The sequence below is a fragment of the Lotus japonicus genome, chromosome 4 (genome assembly GCF_012489685.1).
Source record: "Lotus japonicus ecotype B-129 chromosome 4, LjGifu_v1.2".
Lineage (NCBI taxonomy): Eukaryota > Viridiplantae > Streptophyta > Magnoliopsida > Fabales > Fabaceae > Lotus > Lotus japonicus.
Genome location: NC_080044.1, coordinates 3,398,696 through 3,420,050, shown reverse-complemented (window position 1 = coordinate 3,420,050; position 21,355 = coordinate 3,398,696). Strand labels below are relative to the sequence as shown.

At 36.6% G+C, this 21,355-nt stretch overlaps 2 protein-coding genes and 1 long non-coding RNA gene across 3 annotated transcripts; all 3 read right to left on the bottom strand.

Moving 5' to 3' along the window:
• Positions 1–1,974: 1,974 nt before the first annotated feature.
• Positions 1,975–3,126, bottom strand: LOC130712013 (uncharacterized). The gene is made up of 4 exons (XM_057561831.1): positions 2,997–3,126; positions 2,743–2,900; positions 2,366–2,654; positions 1,975–2,276 (listed from the first exon to the last, which is right to left on the bottom strand). The coding sequence occupies exons 1-4, from the start codon at positions 3,057–3,059 to the stop codon at positions 2,013–2,015; spliced, it is 774 nt and encodes a 257-aa protein (XP_057417814.1). The 5' UTR covers positions 3,060–3,126; the 3' UTR covers positions 1,975–2,012.
• Positions 3,127–3,295: 169 nt separating this feature from the next.
• LOC130712014 (uncharacterized) lies at positions 3,296–4,623 on the bottom strand. Its single transcript, XM_057561832.1, has 4 exons — positions 4,452–4,623; positions 3,797–4,070; positions 3,616–3,712; positions 3,296–3,489 (listed from the first exon to the last, which is right to left on the bottom strand). The coding sequence occupies exons 1-4, from the start codon at positions 4,593–4,595 to the stop codon at positions 3,357–3,359; spliced, it is 648 nt and encodes a 215-aa protein (XP_057417815.1). The 5' UTR covers positions 4,596–4,623; the 3' UTR covers positions 3,296–3,356.
• Positions 4,624–5,419: 796 nt separating this feature from the next.
• LOC130715439 (uncharacterized) lies at positions 5,420–6,894 on the bottom strand. Its single transcript, XR_009011669.1, has 3 exons — positions 6,738–6,894; positions 5,985–6,028; positions 5,420–5,507 (listed from the first exon to the last, which is right to left on the bottom strand). It is a non-coding gene; the product is annotated as an uncharacterized LOC130715439 (long non-coding RNA).
• Positions 6,895–21,355: the final 14,461 nt, after the last annotated feature.

Genomic DNA, 21,355 nt, shown 5'->3' with positions numbered 1-21,355 from the left:
ATGGTCCCTGACTTTGCTGCCCGTCTGCAATGTTGGTCCTGCCGTTTATTTGTTAACGGAGGAGGCTTACATGGATGTCCAATTGGAGAGAGAAAGAAGGAATGAAGAGAGAGGGAAGCACGTGAGACCTGCAACGGTCATCTTCTACCCTCTTCCTCCTTGAAAAACAGAGCACCGTGAGGAAGATGTTTCGAAGCTTGAGATTTAACGAAGAGGGAAGAGATAAAGAACGAACGAGTCCCTAGAGGCAAGCAAGAAGGTTGAATCAGTTGTTGGTCTCTTTCTCTCTCCAATTCAACTTCCACATCAACTAAGTGACCATCCACGTAAACCTCCTCCATTAACAAACAAACGGTAGGACCAACGTTGCAGACTGCCAGCAAAGTCAGGGACCATTTGTGTAATTAAATTAGGTGGGGGACTAAAATTGTGGAATTGGTAAACGTCAGGTACCAAAGTTGCAATTAAGCCTAACACAAACAAAAAGCATTTTGTAAGGGTGAACACAAAATTTGTAGGTGGAAGGCAATCAAAAGGAACATCTTCACTAACTTGGGTCTTATCAAAATTTGTCCATTCATTATTAAACTTTTCTCACATTCTATATACAATTCCAAAGATTGCATCTAACAAATTGAAATTATACAAGACGTTAATATTACTATTCAAAATTTGTATACCCTTAACTTCTTTTTATTGTCATCAAGATTTAAAATAGGCTTAAATAAGGTTTTGGTCCCTAACCTTTACCATATGTTCAGTATTGATCCCTCGCCGAGTAAATGTGGGCTTTAGTTCCTAATCTTTGTCAAAAGGTTTGGTTTTGGTCCCTTTAGAGCTCTGGTTCAATGCCGGAGCTCTGGTGGCCCATGTGGCATGTCACGTGCAATTAATGATGCCAACTGTTATATTTTTTTCCTTTTAAATTCTAATTTTTTTAACTATTTCTTAACACCATAATAACGTTAAAAAAAAAACCAATTTTCCCCTTCCTTTAACCAAATCCAAGTGCTAGAAAGTAGAAACCCATATATCAAATCTTCCACGCCAAATTCCCACTCTTCTTCTTCAGGGACAATTTAGACTATTCACTAATTATCTACTGAATCACCTAACGAGCTTTGACGTGACAAGATTTTAGAGGACCAAAACCAAAGAACCATAACTTTAGCGGGACTTAAACCAAAGGACCATGATTTTATAGGGACCTAAAACTCAATTTTTATCATAGTCTTTGGTCCCTCTAAAATCATGGTTCTTTGGTTTAGGTCCCTTTAAAGGACAGAAGGTGACGGAAGGGCTGAAACCTCAATATTATTTTTCATTTGGGGGTGTTTGCCAAAAACAAAAATTTAGAGGGGCCGAAACCAAAGGAAAAAAACATATTTAAGTCAACCTTATTTTTATTTAACACATGTGTACATTTGTGAGACAATTCTTATTGAGACTTGAACATTTAAATCACTGTGGGACTAACTTTTCTAACGTAGAGATTCCATACACAAAACTCAAACCCAAAATTTTGGAAATGTGGCATGTGTTTTCTCAAATATTATTAGAATAGTAATGTTTTTTTGTTTTTTTTTATAAGTGGTGATGTGTTTGTTGGTATTGTATCACTACAAACAAAAAACGTTATTTAGTGGGGGGTTTTCAGCGGGGATTTTGATAACCCCCGCAAATGTCGTTAATTTTTAATACTTAAGGGGGTTATAATAACCCCCGCAAAATTAGTTATACATTGCGCGGGTGAATCAAACCGAGTCAATAAGTAGTGATTTTATTGTTAAAATCTTTATTATAATACTGATCGTGTTCAGATATTTATGTTGTTTCAGACATCTCGTGCGTTAGTGGAGAACCTTGTATTTCTTAAATTTAACTCACTATTATTTTGAGCTGAGATCATGGTGCAAATAATTAAAATAAGATCTTGCTTTGAAATTAAATAGTCAAATACATGATGTAAATTGCAGGAAATGAAATATAAGCTACTCATTGAATTTCTTTTTCTATTTTATCTGTCTGGTTATTCTTTTCCGCTTCCTTGTCGTGCTTCCGTTGCCATCTCTGGTTCTCTTAGATGTGGGTGTCCTTAAGGTTTGAATCAAAATTTGTTCTTCATCGGTGGAAGTAATGTCATCTTGTCCATTGTTTTCTTCTTGATGATTTGATACACTTTGTCTTGGCTTTGACGCTTCTTGCTTTTTCTTCTTTTTAAACACCAGCGGTTCTTCTTCTTCATCTGATGATATTTGTTGTGGTGATATTGGGTCCTTTTATGATCAAAGATAATTTATTTAGTATTTTGGTCAAAGTTATTAAAGCAATTATTTAAATATGATTAAATGGTTGAGTTGTTTACCTTTTGCACTGATTTGTGGGTAGATTGTTCTTCTATAAGGCTGGTTGGTATGAAAGTGCGTGTTACTGTGTAGTTCTGTGACCCCTTCTTCAAGTTGTGATCTGAGAGCTTTATCTCAAAAATTAGTGTTTGTTTACACAAATTTCTCAGCACTGTTGGGATCTCTTTGTTACTGCCATGTTGCAAGAGTTCTGATGCTGTAGTGTGCAAGAGTTGTTGGGCATCTCTGTCAAATAATGTCAGTTTTGCAGCTGCAGTTTCATCTGACACTTCCAATTGTATCTTGAACCTGTTTTTTTTTTTTGCTCTATTATGGTACTATGGGAAATAGAATGATAATTAAATGACATGTATGTTTGTTTGCATATTTTGTTTACCTTGGTGTTGGGTATTTTGCAGGTTCATTACATGTGGGGCACATGTATTGATCTCCTCTTTTGTTTAGTTTCTTCATGCATTTGTGGCATGCGATGTAGCTCCAGCCAAATGTGTCATCAATATCATTTATAGTTGCTAATATTGTGAACACTTTCTCCTTTTGTTAACAGATTAGAACAAAGAAATGTAATATGTTGTTTTCTAAACATGAGATGGATATTAGATGTATGTAGTTATGATTTTGATAACATACCTGTGTGGTTGCTACCCATTTCATGGCCATTTTATTGGGTATATTTGTCCTGTTTCTGACCATTCTATTTTCAATGCTGTCATTTTGTTGCGTTGGTAGCTCCTTTACTTTATTGTGTTGATTTGGGGCCCTGAGTAATAAGTGAGTGAGAACTCATTTTTTAATGAATTACTAAATGCTTTATTTATACGAATTTTGTTTACCAGTTTGGATATTGTGCAATATCGTAGTCAAAGTAAATCCGGGTGCTTGACGTAGAGTTGATTGAGTACTCATTTGTGATATGAAAATCAGAAAATGGTTTCCACAATAGTCATGTCTAAATTTAATTTAATGAAATTTTGAATATCAATTTATGTATTATTTACCTCTGAATTTTTTTACCAAAGTTGATGTAATTGCAATAGTACTTGTCCCGTCCATCCTGCTGAGCCACATGTTGTGAAATTGGTCTGCTATGGTTGTCCATAAGGTGACTCTGACTTTTTTATTCCTGAATTTTGGATCACATGTTAGAATAATCTTTAATCTAAATCAGAGTAATGTGTAAACAAATGTAATTTTGCTTAGCTACTATATTTAGACTATTTTAATATTAAAAAGTCTAAATATGATTTACTCTTTTAAGATCAACTCAAGTCTACGGATTCTTGTTGGATTGCCATTAACGTAAACATGCTCTTCATTTCCAAAACCATCAAGTGTTCCAATGATGTCTGAAAAGAGAAATTAAATTTGTTAGAGTAGTGTTTTGCAATTATCTTTTTATTATAAATGGTTCTTTGAGTTGGAGTATTTACCAGATAAGATATCCTTTTGTTCAACCCGCTCTGAAAGTTGTTGAATTGAAGCAAACTCAAAGTAATGCCGAGGAATGAATTGGGGGTAATCAAGCAATTCAGTTACACTTGTTGTGCACAGGAACCATCCCATGATTTTTCCCTTCACTGGCTTATAAGTCTCATTAGCTGGTGCTATTTTTAAATTTTTAATGGTGTACATGTGTCCCTCTTGCAACATGTGTTTGAAATCTGAAATGAAGTTGTTGCGGACTCGAACATGTAATGGTGTTTCCTTTGTAAAATGGTTGAAGAATTTTTGCGTTAGTTTCTCAAAGCAGTTATATTTAATTAAGCTATTTCAATTTTGTAGTAATCACAAGAATAGGACAAATATAAATATAATTGATAAAACAATATTTATATTGGTTAATAAAAATGTGAGTAAAATTAGTTCATACACAATATTTTCTCATTGCTTTTTAAAGGGGACTTGGAGAAGATAGAATGTGACTAAAAAATAATAGGTAGTAGATGTGGCTACCATAAAGTAATAATTTTGTTAAATAGTAAACTGAAGTATGCATCACAGAATGTATATATCTTTACATAAAATTAAATATTGAATGTGTTTCCAATACATGTAACACTATAATGTTGTTTAGATCATGATTACCTTTTCATCTAGTAGAATCATTTCCAAATACAATGGCTCTTTCTCATTTTGTGGGGTGAAGGCTTCCCACAAACGAACTACACGAACTTTGATTAACCAGTCATCACGTGCAATAGCCAGATCTTGGAGTAGATTGTGCTCCATATGTTGTTTCCTCTGTTGATATTTTTCCTGAAATGAAGAAAGTAAAAGTTATGAATTTCTTTGGTGAGTAGTGAGTGTGCTGTGTTGGTTATTTATAATAATTTTACTATGGTCAGAATGTTTTTGTCCGTTGAGGTGCATAAATATGTAACATGCGTTTTAAATAGTAATGATTAATCATGTTTTATTGGTAATGTGCCTACCTGTTATGTATATTTAATAATGTTGCCGTTTTTCCAATGAAAAACAAAACGGTTTAACGGCTAGTCACTTTAATTGGCCAATTTGATGTATATAAGGAGGATTTAAGATCAATGGGTCCAAACATGTACGTTTTTGTTAATTGAAATCACAACAATTAGCAGACCATTCAAAATCTACTCAGACTTTTTCAATAAAGTCTTTTTTCCTCTTTTCCAATGAAATAGAACAGCTTTTTTTATATATATCTATGTCACACTAAATGTATCTATTGAATAAATTAAAATGTAACTGTTGTGTTTTCAGTAGGAATCATTTTTTTTTACCAAATAGTAAGTGAAAGGATTTTAGTTGAGAGGTATTGATGTGGACCGTTAGGACTTTACTTTTCATGTTTAATATAATATCGTGTACTTGTCTTGGGAAATAACACTCACACATATAAAAAAAGGGTGAACAAATGCACAAATAAGAATAGTAGATTATGTATATCCAATAAGATTAAGCATACCACCACGTTCCAAATAAAAGAGATAACTCCACAGTCTCAAAAAAACCTATTGAAGAATTAGGTGATACCTTCTCAAAGAGACTCATGATATCATTTTTCTCATTAATCAAACAAATCCTCAATTCCTGATACAGATTTGGTTGCGCTCTCAACTGATTTTGCCAGACCGATTCCCTAAGACGTTAACACCTCTTCAGCAGCTGAAATAATGATAGAAATAACGCACAAATTCTATACCACATGATGAATTGAAAAAATACTCCTTTTTGCATGGGTAAAAAAAGAAGGACAAGAATCACTTAACATAAACTGCTCTTAATGGCATAATTCATGAACTTGTTGCAAATTTTAAATACAAAATTATTTTATATAAGATAGCATTTTCCCATTCATATTGCTTCTGACAAGTAGAAGAATAAACATTCCAACAGCAGGACATAAGCTAGCCATGCAATATAACATGTCAAGTAATAAGAGGGAAAAAGGTTGAAATGGCAAACAATATATTAAAGAAGGAAAAAAAAAGACTACATGCTCAGGTGTTTTGGGAGGTATAGAAACATAGATTGTTGTAGCATAAATTTCTAACCTTTGTGTGTAAAACTTTCTTCACTGATGTTAAATGTTAATCTATAAGCACTTAATCTCACTAAAGAAAGAAGAAAGTAATAACTTACCAGTGGAACCATTGGACAATTTGTTAGCATTTTCAAGCTTCACTCTGCAAGGAACAACAAAATGTGTCTTTTTATTTATTAAACCAGACATACACATATAACAGGTAAATGACAAAATGATTCAGAATTGAAAGAAATATGCTGGGAAAAATAACTGTTATATAGTTACTATAGGAGGAAACATGGAGATTGAATTTCATAATTTTCTGAACTGAGAATAACAAAACAGACAAAAGAGGAACCCAAACCCTGCCCAAATTGCCACATTGAAATCCAGCCAATGAGAACATGCAAAGGGTTTTAGTCACATTGGGGGATAGAGGAGCTGAAACAAAGAGATTGTTTGAGGGAGAAATAAGTTAAACTAAAGTCAACTAAAAGAAAGACACCCTGTTACAACATATTAATTTGCTACCATCCTAGTGCTTCGAAAGCTTCCTCACATATTCTTGTACCAATTCATTCAAATTTCAAAGTGTGTGTTATGATTTCTAATTTAATAAAAAAATATATAATAGTTTGCAATATTTATATTTAATATTAAAAACTGAAAGAGCACAAGTTTTTATTAAAATTTATATGCTTCTCCAAGCTTCTGAATTGATATGCTTAGAATTCAAGTCGGTGCCTCCCATGGAGGGCATTTAAACCAAATGGCACAATGTGTCTATCAGTGTGAAACTCTAACTAAGTATGTAAATCCAGTCATGTTGATAATGTTTTTTAAAAGTAGTTGAAGAACAAAGAAGACACCTTTTTCCATGACTTGACAGTTTTCACAATTTATGATTAAAATTTGGCATCATTGTGTTGGTAACCGATGTGACATCTTAGTCACCTCTAAGTAGCACCTGCAAAAACCATATGGCATGAAAATCAGAAAAGCATAAAAGTAGTGGAATAACGTACAACCAAAAATCTAACGTGGACAATTCAATAAAAATACCATAAAAATTAATTAATACTCTAAAAATAAATTAAGATCAAATCAAGAAATAAACAACCTAAATCCTAATCAAATATAAACTTAAAAAATGTATTTTTTTATGAGAATTAACCTGAGAATGACACGTGGAATGTAGATATAAGAGTATGAGTCACAATGACCTATAGATTTAGATTTTGACAAAGATGGGGAGCTTCCTGTAATGACATTGAATTGTCTAAAAATGTCAAGAATGAATTCTTTAAGATTATTCTGAATTGAAACAAAATTCTCAGTTTTGAAGTGTTGGATAGTTGGCTTTGTAGCTGATATTTTTTTAGACATAATATGGCATGATGATATAATATGTATTAGTTGAAAGCAACAAAAAATATGTTTATATCTGATGGAAGAAGAAGGAAGTGGAGGAAGAGGTTTCTCGATTTTTGATAATTTTAGTCAAATGTGTCTCTTTAAACTTACTGTTAATTTTAGCTAGACCAATGAACTTTTCATTTAAAATTAACATTGAAATGGTATGATAGTGATATTGTTGATGTGTCTAATGAAGTTTGTGGGTGGTCAGGGCTATGGCCTATGGGGATATGTGGCCTTATTTAGATTGTCTGAGCAAGACCACAACAATGACCAAGTGAGTATTGATTATCATGATATTATAAAGATATCCAGTTTTGTTATTATTTGATTTTGTAGGTACCTCAAACTTGGATGACCTGGAATAAATACAATAATATCATATTTTATGATTTATCTATTACAATCCTGATTTGTGCTACTATCACATTCATTTTTTTAAGATTAATATGTTAGTAATTCCTTATATCTATGATTTGTGCTATTGTCTTCATATTCACGAAGAATGTGAAACGAGTTCCTGTTGATCTCAATCAAACTTAGAAGAGAAGTCTTTATGTCCACTTTACTTAGCATTTCAGACTCTTCTATTTCATCCCTTGTTTAATATATTTTTAATAATCAAGGGATTAATTGACGTATCAAATATAATAGACATATTTCCCGTGCAACGCGCGGGTAAAAACACTAGTTTTATATATTGATAATACTTGACCCTAAACTACAATATATATAGACTAACACAGAGATAAAAAGAAAATAAATCTATCTAAACCTATCTCTATTTAAATAGATACTAATCTAAAATAGTGAAACAAATCTTAACTATATCTCAATGAGATAAGACTAATAATAAACTAAATCTTAATAAATATTCAACACTCACCCTCAAGCTAAAGCTTACTTAGATTCAAGCTTGTAACAAATCTAACCCAAGAAGAAAATTATTTTAATTGATATCCCTTAATAATGACGGTTTTGGCGAATCTCTGAATTGAATAACCTTTCGAACTTCTAGTAAATCCATGGCCCGACAAAAGACAACTTCTCACACTTCAAATTGAATAATCTTTCGAACTTCTGCTAAATCCATGGGGAGGAAAAAGACAACTTCTCATACTTGATATGGCTGAAATTGATGCAAGACAAAAACCAATTCTTCTGTAGTGTAATATGGTAGCTGAGCCAGCAAACAAGGGCGAAAAACCAGCAACAATACGCCCTAAAACAAAACAAGATTGAAGCAACAACTCACCAACAACAACCACACATAAATGAAACACACTTTACATCGATCGATTGATGGCTTCAAAGACAAACAATGATGTCAACTTTGACACTGGTAACTCTCAACTAGAGAGTGGGCCAGGGCAACCCGTAGCCAGTGACGGATCCAAAAGTGAGGACATTTTTTACAAATAAGACACAAGTGAATACATTTTTTACAAGAGGAGTCACAAAAAACCACATACTTTTACTTCTCAAGTGAGGGTCTTTAGCAATGTGGGACACAAGTGATGGCATTTAGCAATGTGAGACATAAATGAGGGCAATTTTTATCAAAGGAATCATAAAAAGCCACATGTTTTTACTATTCAATTTTTTTTCTATATTTAAGTGAGAGCACTTGCCCTCATAGTACACTACTTGCATCTGTCACTGCCCGCAACTGAAGCCTTGAAACCAGAAAACCAAACTATCGAGATAAAACAAACGAAGGTGACATTGTCACCTTCAAAACCAAATTGCATAAAGTCAGTCAAGATCAATATTATAAGAGCATCTCGAACATGAGACGGAAACTAAGAACTCAAACACGTCAATAACTTCAGACCCACGAACCAAACATGGCATAGGAAGAGGAAGACCGGATGATCACAACAGTGGCACCAACCAACATGAACCAAGACTTGTATAGAGGAAACTAATTGTTAGAGGTGGCTCACCGTAGTTTCTATTAAGATATTTAATAATATCCAACACTTCCCCTCAAGCTAGAGCATATATGTCATATGCATAGTTTGTAACAAATATAATTAACTCGAGAAGCGGAAGAAGAAAATACCCACACTAATGGAGCACACAATGCAAAGTCAATTCTCCACTTCAATAGAGCAAACATTTTCTAACTTCACAATCATGCTACCAAATAGGGACATATGATCAAGTAAAACACGAATACCATACGCAAAGTGAATTCTTAATCCAAGGAGTCCACGCAATCAAAAGCCACACTTAATCCGCCATCAATATAGGATAAAACCCACAACAATTCTTGTTGCGCCAACTCTAGAAGACAAAAAACACAAATTAATTACCTTTATTAGTTTATCCTCAATTTTTGTGATCATTCTATGCATCTTATACCAATAGAAGGCATCATCACTGTTTGCAGCACCAATATTCCGTAATGCCATGATTGCTTACAAGTTTCAGAAAGAAGAAAAATACTCTCCAAGCAGCTCAATTGCTCCCGAATAATAGCATGGTCAAACATGAAAGGAACTTTTACGTGACTCCTTCACTTCAGAATCTACTCCAACAAAAAACTTTAGGATAGGCCAACAAATAAGAGCTTCAATATCTGGACAACTGGATGCTGGTGACAACGGTGGAACAGATAAGGAACAACCAAACGCCTCGATCTGCAAGCAAGGAGGGCCGATCTAGACAAACCGACCCCCTATAAAAGGACCAGGAAAAGAGGGCGAGCATATATGTCCAACCGTCATAAAAAACGAAGGTTGGGAAGGCGGCGCGTGAATCTCACGCACCGATGATGAGCTCGCAAGTGTATCTCACTCGCCTACAAAGAGGTGGCACGTGGAAGCGTGTGACGTAAAATCTGGTGGCAGCGCTTCGGGGAAAAACGACCCTTGTTTCTTAGTAGCCCCCGTCAACATCCTTCCATCGTCGTTTTTCGAAGTGAAGGACGGAAATACATAATAGTGGCTGAATAGAGCACCATGATCAGAAAGAGAATGATGTCGTAATAAAATGGCTAAGGTAACGAGCATGGAAGCAGAATGAGAAATAAAAATTTGAAAGAGATTTGGGAAGCCCCCCATGAAGGGGGACGAGCCCCCTCACAACAGTTGCGCCAATAGGACCGAAACTAGCTCTGATATCAACTTGAATGTGATAAAATATTTCTATGTATTTTATTGATAATACTTGACTCTAAACTACAATATATATAGACTAACAAAGAGATAAAAATAAAATAAATCTATCCAACCCTATCTATATTTAAATAGATATTATCTCTATTTATATAGATACTAATCTAAAATAGAGAAACAAATCTTAACTATATCTCAATGAGATAAGACTAATAATAAACTAAATCTTAACAGATATTCAACCGTTTCAATATTTGTTTTATCCATAGTTCCAATCTTGCAAAAAAAGTGAGTTAAGTTCTAATTTACTTTGTTTTAACCAAACAGATACTATATTATAGTTTATATTTTCAAAAATGAAAATACACAGTGTACAAAGTGCCTTGACTTTATTCACACGTCTGCATCCTAATTCTCAATTGCCGACTTGATATTTATATTTTCTTTCTCTTTAGTGTTATTTTGTCCTAGTAAACAATATTAGGAAAATACGAGCTTGAAGAGAAAAGAATCTTCAATTTTTCCTATCTCTTAAAGCGTGTTTGATTGCAGGTCGTCCCCAAAGCTCTTCTCTTCCATCTACAAGGTTCCAAAACATATGAGAGACAACATATGTATTTTTTTTAATATTCAATTATAAGAAGATGGTTTAGTTTTAAGTTTAACCAATACCCTTTCATGCAAATATATATATATATATATATATATGTGTGTGTGTGTGTGTTTGGAGTTTGATGTAGTTGTACAATACTTTCAACCAACATGTTTGAAATGCGTGTGTTCAATACTTTTGTTTGGAATTTGAACAGACTTCCTCACTCATTCACATGTCATTAATGAAGAGAACAAGTTGATATTACCTTGTTCACTTTGTTGATTGAGTAATCAAACCCAAACAAAATTGGTTTAAAAAAATCCTATTTATTGGGCTTAAGCCCAATTAGTGTTGAAATGTGGTATAACGATAGTAAATCCATACCTTAAGCCCAATTAGTGAAAACTAGGGTTAGTTATGTTATATAAATGACTGGTTCCCCTTCCTCTCTGTTGTGCTCTGGCTGCGCATTTTTCCTCACATTGAGATATCAAACTCAAATAGAGAAGAGGGGGGGGGGGGTAGAGGAAGGTGTGCACATTTGTCCATGACATCTCATTGCAGATAGATCATGCGATAATTGTTAGTGTCTTCAAGAGGTACGTAATTTATTTCGATTTTGTTGGTGTTTTACATTTTAACTTGTACCTCAGGTCGGAAATTCTCCATTCTTTAAATTTTGAACGAATAATAAATTTTCCATCACTCTTGGTGGTTATGGTGATATATGGTTGAGCTAAACTTTTCCTATTGTAATTCAATTAACATCAATATTTTTTGGTGCTTTAAAAGGAGGAGTGGATGTTTGTCCATTACATCTCATTGCAGGCAAATTGTGAGACAATTGTCAGTGTCTTCAAGAGGTACGTAATTTATTTGATTTCATTGATGATCTAAATTCTAGTATAGATCTGAGATATGAAATTCCACATCGCTTAAATTTTGCTCGGATCCGAAATCTTCCATCACACTTGATGGTTATGGTGATATTTGATCAATCCAAACTTTTTGTATTGTTATTCAAATTGACGTTTATTTTTTATTTTTATTCAATTGTTATTCAATTTTGAAATGATTTCATTCAATTCAAATCGATGTTCCTTTGTGTTCTTTTTTGTGCTTTATTACTTTTTTGGTGCTTTTCCTTTGTGTTTTAAAAGTTGGAGTATACGTTTGTCCATTACATCTCATTGCAGGTAAATCGTGCGATAATTGTCAATGTCTTCAAGAGGTACACGATTTATTTTAATTTCATTGGTGTTCTAAATTCTAGTATACATCATGGACATAAAACTCACCATCGCTTAAATTTTGCTCAGATCAGAAAATTTTTATCGATCTTGATGGTTATGGTTATACTTGATTAAGCATAAATTTTCAAATGTTATTCAATAACCGTTTATTTTTTGGTTTTATTTAATTATTATTCAATTAATGTGGTTTCATTCAATTCAAATTCACGTTCTTTTGTGTTTTTTTTTGCTTTATTATTTTTTTGGTGCTTTTCCTTTGTGTTCTATGCACAAAGCCTATGTCTTTTATATTAATAATCAAAACTAAATTGAAATATTGAACTTCATCTCATGAGTACGAATAGTTTTCTAATTTCTTTTTCTTTTTTTGAAAGCAAAATACTTACTTTCTTTAAGAGTTGTACGGTTGCAGAGAAATCAGTATTCATAGATGGTAAAATATTTTTTATGAATGAAAAATATGAATATTGTTACTTGATTTCTATAATTGACTGTAAAATTTGTATACAACTCTTTTATAAATTTTTATGTCTCTAAAAAACTAGAGCTTGAGAAAATTGTTTGGACTATCAATGTTAGAACTCTATTGATTAAGTGAATGTCTACCTCCAAAGTGACTCATCTACTAAATTAAAAGGGTTAATCGTTAAGTTTTAAAAATACTGGGATATTTCATAATTTGAATTATTTTTTGTTTTAAACTTATTAATTAATTTGTTGTTACATGTTAATTTGAATATGAAAATGTTAGAATTTCCTGTTGTGAGCTTCTTGGTGGATCTTGGTTTTATAAAACATGTTTAATAGAGAGCTTGATACTTTTCATGGAAGCTAATATGATTATTTTGATTTATTAATATTTGAGAATCACTGGCTATAACATGGACCTTAGGTTACTTGACTCTACATCAACATACTCACCATTTAAGCCCAATAAATATAAATTTTTGATATAATTATATGGACTTATGGAAAATGTACGTGTCACATGTTTTATAGATTGGTGAATCTTTGTTTATAAAACATTTTGAATAGATAACTTATTTATAAAACATTTTTTTTCTTGCAAGCATTCCAATGTCAAGTAAGAAGTAGCAAAGCGTGTAGCCCCGAGTCTAACCAAATCACCACCTTTAGTAAAGTGATGCAATAGACTTATAAAACAACTCTAGCATAAATGAAATTGGTTATTTTCTTACAACCTGCGATTGTCTCCTTGTGAAGGGGTATCTTCTTCTCAAAATCCTCTAGCATTAGGTCTATGCAATGAGCTGCACAAGGTGCCTAATAAAGCCTCTTCCTCTTCTGCATCAACAAATCACCAACTGCCTTGTAGTTTGCAATATTGTCTGTGACAATCTGAATCACATTTTCCTCACCAACTTCCTCAAAAACATAATTCACCCTTTGAAAATCTTTACAAGTTATCTTGCATATGCTAAATGTATCAATGGACTAAAAAAAACTGTTACCTTGGGACTATTTACAAGAAAATTAAGTATAGACCTCCTCCTTCTATCTGTCCATCCATAAGTCATAATGGTGCATCTTGTTTTTCTCCAACAAGCTTTGTTCACGACCGAATATATGGTGATGCAACAAAATCATAAACATTAGTTCAAACATCTTATTTGATTAACTGCTTGCCAAAAAGTTTATATTTGATGGCATTATTCAAAAAATGATGAGATAACGAGATCTAACAACAATAAAAGATAAACCCTAAGAAATCAACATGGCTTCCCTAAGTTTTTCAGTAGCAAACAACTCTAAGGCTTCTCACCTCTATTACTACGAGCGAGCTGAATGTCTTTTCGCATGATGGTAACCCTCTTGGCATGAATGGCGCAGAGGTTGTTGTCCTCGAACAAACCAATCAAATACGCCTCGACGACCATCTGAAGAGCCCAGACGACACTACTCTTCAGGTGACTGATCTCCACTTCTAGAGCATCGCTGTTTGGGCTCTTCAGTTGGCCGCCGAGGTGTATCTGGTTGCTTTGTTGAAGGACAAAAACCTTTGCACCATTCATGCCAAGAAGATCACCATCATGCACAAGGACATTCAACTCGGTCGTAGGATTAGAGGCGAGAAGCCTTATGTTTGTTTGTTGTAGAAAAACTTAGGGAAGCCATGTTGATTTCATATGGTTTATCTTTTATTGATGTTCGATCTCATTTTCTCATCATTTATGGAATAATTCCATCAAATATAAACTTTTTGGCAAACGTTTAATGAAATAAAATGTTTTGAATTAATGTTTATGATTTGTTACAGCACCATATATTCGATCGTGAATAAAGCTTGTTGGAGAAAAACATAATGCACTATTATGACCGATGGACAAACAGATAGAAGGAGGAGGTCTATACTTACTTTTCTTGTAAATAGTTCTATGGGAACATTTTTTAAGTCCATTTATGCATCTAGCATATGCAAGACAACTGATAAAAAATTTCAGATGGTGAATGTTATTGCTGAGGAAGTTGGTGAGGAAAATGTGATTCAGATTGTCACAACAATGTTGCAAACTACAAGGCAGTTGGTGATTTGTTGATGCAGAAGAGAAAGAGGTTTTGTTGGACACCTTGTGCAGCTCATTGCAAAGACCTAAAGCTAGAGGACTTTGAGAAGAAGATACCCCTTCACAAAGAGATAATTGCACGTGGTAAGAAAATAATTAATTTCATTTATGTCAGGGTTGGTCTTATGAGTCTATGGCATCACTTTACTAAAGGAGGTGATTTGATTAGACCCGGGGCTACACGCTTTGCTACTTCTTACATGATATTGGGATGCTTGAAAGAAAGAAAGAAAGTGCATTGTGAAAAATGTTTAATTCTAAAGAGTGGATAGGTAGTCGGTTTGCGAAGACTAAGTATATTACTACCTAGATCAACTCACTCTTTATGGTGTTAGATAATATTATTAATTTTTGAAAAATAAATAAAATATATATTTCTCATTTAATTATCATAATTTTCAAATAGAAATTTGAAATCTTTTATTTTAGTATTTAATTTTTATTCTTATAATTGATAGTTGTTAGAACAGCAACACGAATACAGATCAGAATAGAGAGAAGCACACAAAAACTTTGTTCACACAGTTCAGCCAAATTGCCTACCTCTGCGACAATAGAGTAGCTATAGTTCCGTTTATTGATTCAATTCTGAATACAATCACTTAGCAATTGCAATTTCTCTCAATTGCACTAGTGTCTCTTGTGCCTCTTGTGTTTTAGGGTTACATTATTATCCTATTTATAGTGGATTATATTGATTTCTATTTTACAATAAAATCTTAATAAATCCTATAACAATCCCTTAAAACATTTTACAATCCACATTAAATCAAATCCTAATAAACTAAAAAATTTAGCCCAAAATATAATGAGAGCCAAATCTCAACAATAGTGTCCATTCATTCTAATAATTAAAAATGGATTGAGTTCTGCATAAATATAATAGGGGATGGTGTACAAAAAGAAAGTAAATATTGAGGTGATACTTAAAAGAAATATAAGTGGAAGTAAAAAACATAAGTAACAAATATAAGTTTTGTATATTTTCACTTATAAGTTTGTGAAAAAAAAATCCTCAGAAAAAATATTCTATAACAATTTGTGGATAGTATATCCGCAAGAAGTGGAAATTGCTTCAGGCAAATTACAACAACAAAAATTTCGTAAAAGAGGAGTGATAGGGGAGCGATAATCCTCCATATGAGTTGTGCTCTGGGAAGTAAAGTTGTACTATTGAAAGTCTGAGCCAAATTATTAATAGTCATATCACACTTAAGATAAAATGAAAAAGAATGTTTACATCAATGAAGTATCAGAATATCAAGTGGTCAACTATATGTGTTCTGGGAATGGACATTCAAGAGAGGTATAGTACCCAGAGGTAGAGGGATTGTGCTAAGAGAGAATCAGAATGAGAGAGAGTGTGCTGAATTTCGAGTGTTATTTCATCCAATGAGCCCCAAAGTCCCCTACACTTGATAACTACCTCCTATTTATAGAGCTTGGGTACTACCTATTGGGCCAATTGGGCCTCCGAGGTCAAGGCCCATCTGAAGGCCAGGGCCCCGCCTCAGGGCGGGATACATGCTGGGCGTTGCCCCTCTAGAGGCTCGCCCAGTCCACTAGTCCACAAGACACCGAGCTCGAGGTACGAGAGCTAAGGGTGTCTTTTAAATGCTTTTACATATGTCTTACAGTACACCAGAATCTGCACTGCCAACATGGCTTGAGAAAAGAGAAGTAAACTATATCGCCAACATGGCGTGAGCAAAAGGAAACTTGCATTTTCAGTTACCCAGTCCACTGACTTGACGAGCAACCCGAGCTGGCAAGTCCACTAGTCCACAAGCGGCGAGAACGATTACTTCGTATTGGCGATAAGTTGGAGCAGGTGTATGATCGTTCGCCGGCGGAAAAGGTGGCAGGCATGGGTCATGTGCTGATCATTCAATCACCGACTGGCGGTAACCCCGGCGAGCGACTGAACTTTGTTGTTGGTGTCACCTGCCAGGCGATGGTGTTTGATCTTTATAATGGCGAGGCTTTTCGCGCTTTCCCACAAACAATAACAATTGGGTTTGACAGCCAAAAGATGAAGGGCGAGCGCCCTTGGTCCGCAAGTCCACAAGCTCGAAGCAGGAGAGCGAAGTGTGTCTCCAAACTGTGACCGTCAATCTCTGTCCCCTTGTGATTCCCCTAGCAAGTCGCCCGTTGCCACTTTCCACTTGGTACGGCGTTCCTCGGCTGGCGGTTTCGACCAACGCGCAGGAACTATTCCCAAGTTTCTAGTTGCAATAGCTTCCCCGCCTAGAAGATCACCTAGCCACGCTACTTGGCGGGATCAACAAAGGATGTATAAAGCGTGTAGGTCGCCGACATGGCGCAAATGAAACACAAACCGCCAATAGCGCAAGGAAATACGCAAATACATGAATCTCCGATTGACGCGGGACCTAGAAAGATGGTGTACAAACGCCTACAAGATTAAGGAGTCGTGGTGGCCCGCCTTATATGACGTGACTCGCTGAATAGAAGCTGGCTCGCCTGATGACATGGTCTCCCGCCAATCTCCCCCGCATCCGCCCCTCGTAGCATCTTCATGGATCAAGTTGCTTCCTGGGCGAGCCCCCTAATATGGCGAAGGGACTCAACCAGTCCACAAGACACCGAGCTCGAAGCATGAGAGCACAATGTGTCTTCAAGCTGAAGTCGCCGCCGCATCGTCCCTAGGAGAAGATCCGCCCAGCACGCATGCTCCTTCACTCGCCATAGTCTACAAGTCCACCAGACTCTGTCCAAGTCATGAGGAGTAGGAGTGTCCTCACTTGCCGCATCGCCATCACCATCTTGCTTTAGCCTTATAAGAAATGAGTTTGACTTGCTCGCCACTCTCAGCGTAAGGCCGCCACCATTTTGCGGTAGGTCGCTACCCTCATTTTTGGCGGTAGGTCGCAACCCTCTTGCGGTAGGTCGCGACCCTCTTGCGGTAGGTCGCCACCATTTTGCGGTAGGTCGCTACCCTCATTTTTGGCGGTAGGTCGCGACCCTTTAGCGGTAGGTCGCCATCCTCTTGCGGTAGGTCGCGACCCTCTTGCGGTAGGTCGCCACCCTTAGCGTGAGGTCGCCACCCTTTTGGCGACTTTTGTGTGTCTAAAAACTGAGTCTTACAGGTCGCCACCCATAGCGTTTGGTCGCCACCCTTTGGCATGAGGTCACCACCCTAGCGGTAGGTCGCCACCCTTGGTGTGATCGTCCCATTTCGGGACTCAAAGTGCTTTGGGTTCCAATGGCCAGTTGGATTACCAAAGCGGTGCTCAGTAGAATGGGCAATTTGTACCCCACACATCGCCAATGAATCCGGTGGTTACGTGGGCTTTTCCGGGGCTAATTTAGTTCATCGTGAAACTTGTTTCACTTTGTAACTAAATCGCGCCATCAGGAGCTTGTCCCACCCAATAACAAACCGCTTATGGAAGAGTCTTCCAAGTTTCATAAAACTTTAATGGTGTGCCTCAATTCACCCACTCCTTCTCTTTGATCCGATTTGCTCCTCTCTGTCTGAATCAAAACCAGTGAAGACAATATAACTTCTAATATCAACTTCAAAATAAGAAAATTAGGAAATACAACAACTGAGAAGGGAATCAAATGAAAGATGGAGGAAAAGTTTGAAGGAATTGGAAAATTTGTTGCCAGCGATCTTAACCATAGCAACGCTTTACTCGCCAAACTTCCACGGCCAAAACAAAACGTGCCCGCCAGAATTCCGCCGCCGGAGTAAAACGTGCTTGCCAGATTCCAACGCCAGCGACGTTCTCCCGCCGCCGAACTCCATAGCCAACAACACTTGCTCGCCGCCTAACCTCAAAACGTGCTCGCCAAAGCCAACGCGTGCTCGCCAAAGCAAACGTGATCGCCAGAATTCCAACGCCTCATAAAAAAAAAACGTCTCGGGATTGGCTCTGCTCTTCATGTATTGTGCTCTGGACAGATTCCTCGCCTTCGTTCTTTTCTTCGTCATTACCAATCTGCTCTCCCTCGCCTACATGCTTCCTCGATCTGAAGCTTCACCTCTGTTGACGCTCTTCATTGTCGGTCTGAACCGTGTTGCTCCGATCTGCCATCGCTGGATGCGCCTTGAAGAATCTCGATCTGTCATTCTCTCGTGAACGCACCTTGTTCTTTCCCCTCCGCCTTGCCACCGATCTGAAACTCCTCCTTTTATCGCTGCTTGGGCGACGTGTCGCCCTTTTCCAACTTCGCGCGCTTTCTTTTGAAAGCGTCGTCCTCCTCATCAAGAATATAAGTGCTGGCGCGAGCACGCATCTCCTCCATCGAACGCGCCGGCTTACGTGTCAATTTGCTGTTCAACCCTCCCGGTAGCAAACCGTTTTTAAATGCTAAAGCACAAGCTCGAGGCTCCTCATCCTCAACCTTGACCGACGCTGCGCTGTACCTTGCCATGTACCCTTTCAGTGATTCTCCTTCTTGCTGGCGAATATTATATAGGTCGTTGATCGTCACCGGCTGATTCTTATTCGCCGAGAATTGCACTAGAAACTTGGATGAGAAGTCTCTGAAATTTGAAATCGATCCGCGCGGCAAAGTTGTGAACCACGCCATCGCCGTCGATTTGAACGTCGATGGAAACATCCTGCATTTCACCGCATCTGACGCCGCAATTATCACCATCTTCGTATTAAAATACAGAAGATGATCCTTCGGATCGGAATCTCCGCTGTAAGAATCCAGAACTAACATTTTCATGTTATCCAGAATCGCCACACTCTCGACATCTTCCGAGAACGGACGGAACTCAGCCACGGAATCTGCTTCTCTGCTTCCATCACCTCGCTGCTCGCGGCGGTAGAAATCTAACTGAGCCTGTAGATGCTCATTCCGCTGCTGGATGTTGCCAATGCTGCGCATCAAATGGCGCCATTGCTCCTGCGTCACCGCCGGTTGTTGTTCCGGAGCAGGTGAATTCTCTGGTGAGCGCTCCAGAGATCCCACCTGTGAAGGCGATGGAGGAGGTGGTGGTACAGGAGGTGATGGAGGAGGAGAAGGCGATTGTACTCCTGTCGTTCGTACCGGAGAATCCAGGACCACACGATGAGGCCGCCGAGGCGGCGAAATCCGCTGTCGCATTGGTGAATGATGTTGCCTCCTGCGTCGAGTCTCCATCCAAACCAGAAACGATGCAAACTCGATTGGAAAACCAATCACTAATCACAGAATCAAAATCAGAAAACCAGAGAATTGCCTAATCACAATCAGAGGTAACTTCATGCACAATCAATCCACGTGAATGGGAGTAGAGAGTTTACGGTCCCCACAGACGGCGCCAAATGTTCTGGGAATGGACATTCAAGAGAGGTATAGTACCCAGAGGTAGAGGGATTGTGCTAAGAGAGAATCAGAATGAGAGAGAGTGTGCTGAATTTCGAGTGTTATTTCATCCAATGAGCCCCAAAGTCCCCTACACTTGATAACTACCTCCTATTTATAGAGCTTGGGTACTACCTATTGGGCCAATTGGGCCTCCGAGGTCAAGGCCCATCTGAAGGCCAGGGCCCCGCCACCGGGCGGGATACATGCTGGGCGTTGCCCCTCTAGGGGCTCGCCCAGTCCAATATGCTTTATCATCAATCTTTTTATGAGTTCCATTGTCTCTTCCTACAACTCTTTAATTTCTATGTTTCCTTGGATTCTTGCATTGTAAAATCTCCAAGAAGAGTGCCTTTCCCAAACTTCTTAAAGTTGTTATACGGATATCTGACATGGAACCTATGCTCAAATCTCTATAGAAGGTCATCAAATACTTGCACCAACCCATGCGAAGCAAAAAATGCTGCAAGTATTTCACATTAATCATGTAGTAAATGTAATTATAATATTGATTTATTGAAGTTAACGTATTATCTTTTGTTGGTCATAAATGAACATTCATCAATTTGTGGGAATATAAAAATTATTATCAAGAAGCAATGACAAAAACTACCTACATGACTCCCTCCACTCATTCTCCAAAACTGCGAATATCAGGGGGAAGTACTAGTTATTTTGGTCCCTCCTCAATATTTAGAAGAGTAAAGTACACTCACCCCACTTAAGGTTTGTTAGAATTACACTTCACCTCATTCTTATCTAAAATTTACACCCCACCCCATTTTATATAGAGGCAAATTTAGTGGCGAAAAATATTCTTCATTAATAATTAGTTATTATTTAAATTGTTAATCAATAATTTCAAAAAAATATTTTCAATATAATCCAATAAATTTAAAAATGAAAACATCACAGTCCTCCTCATTCTCTCAATCGTGTTCTTCTTCCGTAAATTCATAATGTAAATTCTGCAATAGCACACCTGACCGGTTTACAAACCATATCTCGAACATAGTGAAACATGCTTGTGTTTTCATATTTGGTAATAATTCAATTTTAATCAAAATAATCTCTTTATACCTCCAATTTTCAAAATTGGATTGTAGACCCAAAAAGCAACAGAAATGGGTGAAGAAAATAGAGAAACAAAATTAAGAAATATGAAGTGGATCGGAGGTTATTAGAACC

Coding starts and splice junctions, on each gene's coding strand:
- LOC130712013 (XM_057561831.1), bottom strand. CDS start 3,059: ATGGTCAGAAACAGGACAAATATACCCAATAAAATGGCCATGAAATGG. Junction 2,901..2,996: donor AATGGGTAGCAACCACACAG/GTATGTTATCAA, acceptor TGTTAACAAAAG/GAGAAAGTGTTCACAATATT. Junction 2,277..2,365: donor CCCACAAATCAGTGCAAAAG/GTAAACAACTCA, acceptor TGATCATAAAAG/GACCCAATATCACCACAACA.
- LOC130712014 (XM_057561832.1), bottom strand. CDS start 4,595: ATGGAGCACAATCTACTCCAAGATCTGGCTATTGCACGTGATGACTGG. Junction 4,071..4,451: donor TGATTCTACTAGATGAAAAG/GTAATCATGATC, acceptor CATTTTACAAAG/GAAACACCATTACATGTTCG. Junction 3,490..3,615: donor CTTGAGTTGATCTTAAAAGA/GTAAATCATATT, acceptor TCCAAAATTCAG/GAATAAAAAAGTCAGAGTCA.